Source organism: Pelobates fuscus, chromosome 6 (assembly GCF_036172605.1).
Source record: "Pelobates fuscus isolate aPelFus1 chromosome 6, aPelFus1.pri, whole genome shotgun sequence".
In the NCBI taxonomy this organism is placed as follows: domain Eukaryota; kingdom Metazoa; phylum Chordata; class Amphibia; order Anura; family Pelobatidae; genus Pelobates; species Pelobates fuscus.
The window spans coordinates 182,473,333-182,483,654 of NC_086322.1; the positions used below are offsets into that span (position 1 = coordinate 182,473,333).

The window sequence follows — 10,322 nt, forward strand, 5'->3', positions numbered from 1 at the left end:
TGTATGTCTGTTAGTGTGTGTGTGTGTGTGAGAATTTCTGTTAATGTGTGTGTGTGTGTGAATGTCTGTTAGTGTGTGTGTGTGTGTGAATGTCTGTTAGTGTTTGTGTGTATGTCTGTTAGTGTGTGTGTATGTCTGTTAGTGTGTGTCTGTTAGTGTGTGTGTGTGTATGTATGTCTGTTAGTGTGAGTGTGTGTGTATGTATGTCTGTTAGTGTGTGTCTGTTAGTGTGTGTGTATGTGTGTCTGTTAGTGCGTGTGTGTCTGTTAGTGTGAGTGTGTGTATCTGCTAGTGAGTGTGTGTCTGTTAGTGTGTGTCTGTTAGTGAGTGTGAGTGTGTCTGTAAGTGTGTGTGTGTGTTTCTGTTAGCGAGTGTGTGTTTCTGTTAGCTAGTGTATGCGTATCTGTAAGTGAATGTGTGTGAGTGTGTATTTAGAACGCGGGGCGGGGGAAGGGTGGGGGTGGTGCGGGCGGGGGGGGGGGGGAAGGGTTGGATGGGGGTGGCGCGGGCGGGAGGGGTGCGCCTGAGTTTTGTCCTGCCTAGGGCAGCACAAAACCAGGATACACCACTGCATATGATATGGGTACAATTTCCTTTTATATACTAGTGGGTGATGATCTTTGAATCCTGTATTTAAGAGCAATAGTTACATATCTGACAGCTATAAATAGTTACATATCAGACAGTTCAATGTTCTGCTATATTACCTTATAAATTCTTGTTCTCTTGGTTCTAGAATCTATATATACATTATGTTATAAATAAGTTTTATATAGCAGATAGCACTTTGTTGTCCATAAAGACACAGAGTCTCACTTTATTAATTATAGAGAGCACTTTAATGTATATAAATGCAATTAGTATCACTTTAATGTATATAAATGCAATAAGTATCACTTTAAATAATGTGGAGGGACATCTTTTAGGTTTGATGGCATTTGGAAATGTTGAAAGCACTTTAAATGTACATAATGCACTTGTATGCACTTTAGTGTATATAATAACACTTAGTATTACACTAAGAGCACTTTACAGTACAATATAGTTGATAGTGCACACGGTACCTTATTTTTATCCAAGTTGATATATGCATAGACACTAATTGTCACTTTAATTACACATAGGAATCACTTTGCGATATATATGTCTGTCCTTTGAATAGTAGAGGTTATGTGAAGAGTATTTGAATATAGAAGCAATAGAGTTCATTATGCAAAGTAAAGCTCATATGGGGTTGTGATATTTAATAGTGATGTCTAAAGGGATTAGTTCATTAAGATCGGTATGCCTTCCCCTTTATATATACCCACAACGTCATAAAGCTAGTGAGCCATGCAAGTAGTGCTGCTACATGAAAGGATAAGTTTTATAGTAGATGTATGTTTTTATGGTTAAGTTTTTTTTCACCGTGTAGATGCCCTGGCGCTGTGCAGCACTACACCGTTGCCGTGGAACTTGTTTATGTTTCGGGTAACCACGGCAACGGGTAGATGATGCGAACACGCCACTTCCGGTATTGGCGTGCTCGCACATGCGCACAGGATCGGGATAGACGCCGGGCGTTTGAGAACACAGGTGGTAAGCATTGTTAATTTTATTATTAAATCTGGTTAGCTATATATACGCAGAAGTTTGTATATGTAATGTTTTGTATGCTGAATTGATCCTGATGAAAGCCACAGGAGTGGCTGAAACGTTGATGGCAGCAACCATGTTTTAACGAATTGAAATAAACAAGAAGTATTTTACTTATCTACAGACCGTGAGTGCAAGCCCTCATTTATTACACATTATAGTATTTTTGGCTATGGCTTTTTATGCACCCGGCATTTTTCATATTTTTGAGTGTGTGTGCTGGGCAACATTGTATACAATATAAAAGGAAGCTGATTGATAGCCATATTCCTAACCCAAGCACCAACAGATGGTATATCACCTAAACTGCTAACTTTGAAGCAGAGCTAACGGACTGATTTAAACCAACAAGGAACTTTTGTTCACCATGGATCATACAGATGATTTTATGCTACAAGCAGGGGGTTATGCTGAGCAAGCAGAAACCCTGCATTTTACACAAGAAGAAGCTGAGGCCATACTTTGGGTGCAATCCAGTAATGAATTTCCTTGCAATATAACAACCAAAGATGTATATTTTCAACTGTTGAGATTACAACGTAAACATATTGATTTGGATTTACATGGACTGTTTCTTTCTGACTATTATAAAGTGAAAAGAATCCCTAGAGGCTTTCGCATTATGAGCATACCTACAATAGGGAGATTAAAAGCGAAGGTATGTCGAGACTGGATAGGAGTGCTTAATAAAGCATAATTAGATTTGATGCTCATTATAATTCAGGACGTGAGGGCAGAAATGGAAGTTGTTACACGCAAAATAATGGAGATTGAGACGGAACATGCTGTTTTGTTGGCCACTCTAGAAGGTACTAAGATGCTGGACAAATTAAAGGAGGAAATGCTCAAGTACAAAAACGACCTGATTAGATTCAAGAAACAAAAGTTTGATTATGTACAACAAGATTATATGGAACATCGGGTCTACAAATGGCTTAGCGGGGCGCACCAACAGAAACCAAGGAGATTCCGTAAGAGAATTGTGCGACCGAAAGTGTATACTATGGATGTTACTTCTGGAGAATCGGCTTCAGACACAGATACACATGTTGAAAGTGGAACTTTTTTAGAGACGACACCTTCAGGCACGACAACGCGAAGCAGAGGCAGAGGCGCAAACGGCGCAGAACAAGGAGAGGCAACAAGGGGAAAATTCATTGTCCGTGGAAGACCTCCACTGAGACGATAGTACCTGTATTCAACCTATCCCAGAGAGCACTGCTGAAGGAAGAAATTGAGATCCTTCAATTAGGACTATCATTTGTTCCTGGGACGAACCCTAAACTGTTTTCCTGGAATGTGGAGCTCTTTAAGTTTGGAAGAACGATGCGTTTGAAAGACCACTTTAACAAACCGTCAATACAACATTCCAATCAAGAACAGGCGATTACAAAATTCAGACCAAAATCTAGCTTTGATCCACAGTGTAACCAAGCAAGTATTAAAACATTCTTATCGACAGTACAGGCGGAATCTGTGAAACTCCTGCAACAGCCATGTTTGACACATAGTAATTTCAGCAAGAAGCAGCACTCACTCATCAGAAGTCTAGCACGGGACTCATCCATAGTTATACGTCCCGCCGATAAAGGCGGGGGTATAGTCATAATGGACTATGACAAGTATGCCGATGAAGTCAAAAGGCAACTGAGAGATAGTAATACATATAAAGAACTTGAGGGGGACCCTACCACTATGGCACAAGCCAGAATAGAGGAGATATTGAACATGGGATTAAGAGCCAATTACATAGATCTAAATTTGTATGCATACCTCATACAAAAATCACCAAGGACTCCAGTCATGTACACAATACCTAAAATACACAAGGACCAGACCGCACCACCGGGAAGACCGATAGTGTCGGCAGTCGGTGGAGTTCTTGAACCTCTAGGCAAGTGGTTAGACGCACAATTCAAGGAGACAGTAGTGAATCTACACACGTGCGTAAAGGATACCCCCTCACTCTTGGAGTCTCTACGGCAGCTTCACATTGATGTACAGGATCCTATCTTGATAACTATGGATGTGAGTAGCCTCTATACCATCATCCCTCATGATGATGGTATAGAGGCTATGAGACAAGTCCTGTGTACCTCATCCGTATATAGAGGCCCGCCGGTCGAGTACACATTGGAGATATTGGAAGCGGTACTGAAGAACAATTACTTCAGGTTTGAACAACAGTGGTTTATGCAAATTTCAGGAACCTCGATGGGTGCGCCTATGGCGCCTATGTATGCGAATACATACATGTATATATTTGAGGAAGAGCATATACTGAAACCATACCGACACAATATTATTAGATATTTCCGTTTCATCGATGATGTGCTGATACTATGGAGTGGTACCATTGAACAAGCTCAACAGATGGTTGAATCAATTAACATGCTACCTACACCTGTACGGATGACGGCGGATATCAGCACGGAAAAAGTTCATTTTCTAGATGTGGAACTCACTATTGTAAATCATAAAGTTGAATTTAGTTTGTATTCCAAACCCACGGATCGTAACACAATCCTACATTACACCAGCGCACATCCAAGAAATTTGAAAAATTCCATCCCTCATGCACAATTTCTTAGAGTCATAAGAAACAACTCGACAGATGAAGTCAGACAAAGACAATTGGTACAAATGAGAAACAAATTTCTGGAACGAGGATACGACAGGAGAGTCTTAGATTGTGCATTGGAAAAAGCACAAGATAAAGCGACCAAGCCACAGGACCCTATTGAAAGACCAGGATTGGTCTTTCCTATCACATTCCATAATAAAGCTCAGAAGATATCCAATATTGTCAAAAAGAATTGGAATATGTTGGCAATTGAGGGAGCGTTACCTAGTGAATTTAGGCAGCCCCCAAAAATTTGTTTCCGCAGGAACAAAACCTCAAAGATATGCTAATACGAACAGACCCTGTAGAAAGTTACACCATACCTCAGAAGGTGCAGATACGAGGAAGTGTGCGCTGTCTTGGATGCGTGACGTGTGGCCATATGGTACCGGCACGCACATTCACGCATCCACACAGTAATAAGATTTACAAGATAAGGTATACTATCACTTGTAAATCCACATTTATTATATACAAACTATCATGCCCTTGCGGACTGTGTTATATTGGTAAGACGGAAACCCAACTTTGTGAACGAATCAGAGGACACAGGTCCAACATCAGAACGGCTTTCAGAGATGGAACCACAGATAAACCTGTCGCCAAACATTTTTTGGACAATGGACATGCCCTAACTACCTTGAAATTTGTGGCAATTGACCACGTTCCCCTACCAATAAGAGGCGGTAATAGGGGCAATATGTTGGTACGCAAGGAAGCCTTCTGGATTTACGAACTGGATACAGTTGCACCAAGGGGTTTAAATGAGCAGTTATCATATGCCCCCTTTATTTGAATAAGGCCACAGATGTTTGCAATTCTCTTGAGTAAAGCTATGTTTTAATAAATATGATTATCCTTAGTAGCAGCATAGTATAGGGATGTGATTAGACACATCCATATTATCAATAGAAGATATTCTCCATGTAAGTTACAGTGTGTACAGGAATGTATAGAGGAATAATGAGAACTATTTAAGTATTCTATTTAACACTTTAGTGTATATATTAGCGAAGAACACTTTATTGTATATAAAGGCAACAAGTATCACTTTAAAGTCACATTGAGGTTTATGATAAGCTTCAATTATATGAGGTCCCACTAGGATATATTTGCAGATAGCACTTTGTTGTACATAAAAACACAGAGTCTCACTTTATTAATTACAGAAAGCACTTTAATGTATATAAATGCAATTAGCATCACTTTAATGTATATAAAAGCAATGAGTATCACTTTAAACAAGGTGGATTGGCAGATAGCACTTTGTTGTCTATAAAGACACAGAGTCTCACTTTATTAATTATAGAGAGCACTTTAATGTATATAAATGCAATTAGTATCACTTTAATGTATATAAATGCAATAAGTATCACTTTAAATAATGTGGAGGGACATCTTTTAGGTTTGATGGCATTTGGAAATGTTGAAAGCACTTTAAATGTACATAATGCACTTGTATGCACTTTAGTGTATATAATAACACTTAGTATTACACTAAGAGCACTTTACAGTACAATATAGTTGATAGTGCACACGGTACCTTATTTTTATCCAAGTTGATATATGCATAGACACTAATTGTCACTTTAATTACACATAGGAATCACTTTGCGATATATATGTCTGTCCTTTGAATAGTAGAGGTTATGTGAAGAGTATTTGAATATAGAAGCAATAGAGTTCATTATGCAAAGTAAAGCTCATATGGGGTTGTGATATTTAATAGTGATGTCTAAAGGGATTAGTTCATTAAGATCGGTATGCCTTCCCCTTTATATATACCCACAACGTCATAAAGCTAGTGAGCCATGCAAGTAGTGCTGCTACATGAAAGGATAAGTTTTATAGTAGATGTATGTTTTTATGGTTAAGTTTTTTTTCACCGTGTAGATGCCCTGGCGCTGTGCAGCACTACACCGTTGCCGTGGAACTTGTTTATGTTTCGGGTAACCACGGCAACGGGTAGATGATGCGAACACGCCACTTCCGGTATTGGCGTGCTCGCACATGCGCACAGGATCGGGATAGACGCCGGGCGTTTGAGAACACAGGTGGTAAGCATTGTTAATTTTATTATTAAATCTGATTAGCTATATATAAGCAGAAGTTTGTATATGTAATGTTTTGTATGCTGAATTGATCCTGATGAAAGCCACAGGAGTGGCTGAAACGTTGATGGCAGCAACCATGTTTTAACGAATTGAAATAAACAAGAAGTATTTTACTTATCTACAGACCGTGAGTGCAAGCCCTCATTTATTACACATTATATATATATATATATATATATATATATATATATATATATAAACACACACAACTTAGTCATATGGAAAATACCCATCATAGTGATGCTGACTCAGTGTATTTGACATTAGTATAGAATTATTGCTGGTTTGCCATCTGAATATTGTGAAATGTAGTACTTGATGTATGTTTTCCTATATGTAATACAGATAATTAAAATGAATGTACATTATTCATCATGCATGTAAGGATTTAATTTTATTAATGCTCATATTTCAAGAAATTTATATCAAGCGTTTGACCTATGACTTCAATTATTTGATATTTGGACGTATTTCATATTACTTCATTTCCTATTTTCATCAGATCTTATTATAGAATAGCGTATGTGTAAACAAAATAGGGTTGCAGTCTAATATACCATAACCTAATATGTGTCGTAATATAATAAAACAAGAATTAAATATTTTATCCTCACCTTTATTTATGTGGACAGTGATTGGAATTATGTCCCTGCTTAGATGGGACACAGATGTCCTACGTGCTGTTTAATTCATGCAGTCAATAGCTAGAATGTAAAATGAATCCAAAAGCTGGTGTTGCATATATATTTTTAGATTAGAAATCAAGTATGAGTGTTCCTTTGGGAATACATTTTTATTTATTCAAGTGTGATGAATTTACCTAGACTACTGCAGAATGTATGTAGATAAGATTACAAATGCCCTTGGTTCCAATCATGAGGCTGGTTTAAAACATCCTGAACATTCTAATTACCTAGTTGTCAATAGCTTGACCATGATTTAACATTTAACCTCTTGTTTCTCCATTTAATGTAATCTTCCTCTTTTTCTTTGTTTCCTGAAGGATGCTCTTTTGATGAAGAGCAGAAAAAGGTACCATGAAGATGGGAATATTTTCTCTGGGGAATGAGGAAAACCAAACAGAGGATCTTAAAAATGAAATTAACACCTGGATGTATTTCCCTGAACATACCACACCATATAACGATATATCTAAGCCTGAATTGAATGACCTTACAAAGCTGTTAGGTGTGCAAGTGATTCTCATCTTGGCTTACAGTTCCATTATTCTTCTGGGAGTAATGGGCAATACGCTTGTCATCTATGTAGTCATCAAGTTTAAAACCATGAGGACTGTGACAAACTATTTCATAGTCAACTTGGCTGTTTCTGACTTAATGGTAAATACACTATGCCTACCGTTCACACTGGTGTACACTCTTCTGGATGAATGGAAGTTTGGAACAGTACTTTGCCATTTGGTTACATATGCCCAAGGGCTAGCAGTTCATGTTTCCACAGTTACGCTTATGGTTATTGCTTTGGATAGACATCGGTGCATTGTATACCATCTTGAAAGTAAAATCTCAACAAAAATTTGCTTTATGATTATAGGCATCACCTGGGCCTGCAGTGCGTTGCTAGCTAGCCCACTGGCTATCTTTAAAGAATACTCGCTTATTGTAATCTCATCTGATTTTAAAATTCAAGTATGTTCCGAGAGATGGCCAATAGGACACCTGAACTATAGCACCATATACAGCATATCAATGTTGCTGATTCAGTATATTTTACCACTAGCCATAATTTGTTATGCATACATCCGGATATGGACAAAATTAAAGAACCATGTTAGCCCAGGTGGAGGAAATGACCATTATCATCAACGGCGACGCAAAACAACCAAGATGTTGGTGGCTGTTGTAGTAGTGTTTGCTGTCAGTTGGCTCCCTTTTCATGCCTTTCAGCTAGCAAGTGACATCGACAGCAACGTTTTGGACTTAAACGAATATAAATTTATTTACACAATATTTCATGTTATTGCAATGTGCTCCACCTTTGCCAACCCTATACTATATGGATGGATGAATAACAATTACAGAACTGCATTTCTAACAGCTTTCAAATGTGAGCAAAGGATGGACTCTATACATCCTGAAGTCTCCGTAGCCTTTCAAATGAAGAAGAAACAGCTAGAGGTTAAAGAAGTTAATGGTAGTGGTGACACCTGTCAGGAGACTTGTATACAGCCTACTAATGTTTAATAAAATATGTGATACTCCAACTCAATTGGTACTTGCTATTGTTGTGGCTGATATAGTAGGTGTATATAGCTCTGCTGCTGTGGGCTGCTGTCCTACAACTGGATGTCATGGCAATACACAAAAATGATGAAGATACAAGCCAGGAACATGAAGTTCACAAAACACAGCAGTAGGGGAAAGGCTTACTTAAATGGTAATGGTTAATTACCATACAGCCAATTGAAAGGAAGAAAACAAAAGTTGGGAAAACTACATCTACAAATTATCACCTATTAAGAGCAAGTTAGCGTTTTGGTTTTACTAGTAGCGAGATTAACTATTTAAGTCAATCCACTATAGGGTGAAACATGTCAGCTGACCAAATTTTGAATACACAACCATGACACAAACAAAAAATTAGCAAATTTTTTACTCGGCCTGCCCTTTGCTCCTCTATCTGGCAAAACGCTGTGTTCCTTGTGATATCTACTTTTTCTTCAATAATATCCGAAGATCTATGTCCTGTTGATTAACAAGGATTATTGAAGATCCACAACATTAAGGTGGATTAGAAAAGAAGACATTTGTACTGTTACAGTTTGAAGTGCAAATAATGAATTAGACAAGCGCTAAGACTTCAAGAGATTCCACTTGAGATGTCACTTGTAATCCACAAAGGTGTCTGGAATAAAATATTGTCTCTAGCTTCATACTTTGGAAGGATTATTTGAGATGAAAATTGCATGGGAAAGCCAAAGAACAAATGCAAAATATATTCTGTGGGATGCATTAGAGGAACCATAACATAAAATGCTGGTAGTATATACAGATGACAGACAAAGCCATTGACATTTACAGTATTTTGTAATTTGCAGAAATTTGGGTCAGGACAGCAAACCCCTCAACCCCATCTCCACCTAGCTCTTTTGTTAGGTTCCCCATGACCCTCATTTAATCTCTTATTGCTAGAGGATTAAGTAAATAGGTCTGACAAAATGGAGTGCTGCATTTGCCAAGCTCTGAGATGTGTGCAAATATGTGTGTTATTTAGTGAGAATATAGCTATGTTGACCTCTTTAAATATATATCTGGCTTATGATATATGCATCGTATGTATGTGTGTGGATGTGTGTGTGTATGTGTATTTTTATGTGTGGATATATATATGTGTGTAAATTGTATTCATAATGTGGCTATGCTACTGTATATAAAATGGTATTATTTCAACTTGTTTACATGTATTTTCTTAAGAACATGCATGCACTAAGAAATATAATTATATTTTTCCATGTTATTATTTAAACTATAATTAGCTGAAGGTGGGAGTTGCCTGATACAATATTTATGCAGGTGGGATTACTTGCATGTGTCGCCAAAGTCAGATTCCTCAGTGCCAAATTTCTTTCAAATGTATTTTTACCTTTAAGTTACATTGTTTGCTATTCTGTAGACGCTGGGCATACTGCTTAGTGTGCCATTTTGTAAAATAACTGTAAAAATATCTTATTTAAATTATTAATTTCTGCTAAAAGGCTATTCCCTGAGGCAAGATAGACTTGCTAAATACAGAGCAATGTGCTATTTAAATTTAATGAACTAACTAAATAGGAATGACATAAAAAGTATAGTTGCACACAATGCCTAGAACGGCAGTTGATTTTTTTTGGTTTTGCCTGATAAGGCATTTTTAGGCCTGCATTGCATATTTGTATTATAGATTAAGTAAATATAATGCTTTAATATTATACATTAAAAGCTGTTTATATG

At 37.5% G+C, this 10,322-nt stretch overlaps 1 protein-coding gene across 1 annotated transcript in view; it reads left to right on the forward strand.

Annotated features, from left to right (window-relative positions):
- The window catches only part of NPY2R (neuropeptide Y receptor Y2), an 81,682-nt gene extending 71,868 nt beyond the window's left edge, over window positions 1-9,814 (forward strand). The window contains exon 2 of the mRNA XM_063458549.1: window positions 7,376-9,814. Within this exon, the coding sequence (XP_063314619.1) occupies window positions 7,410-8,576 (1,167 nt within the window). The 5' untranslated portion in view covers window positions 7,376-7,409 and the 3' untranslated portion in view covers window positions 8,577-9,814. The remainder of the gene's footprint in view (window positions 1-7,375) is intronic.
- Window positions 9,815-10,322: the final 508 nt, after the last annotated feature.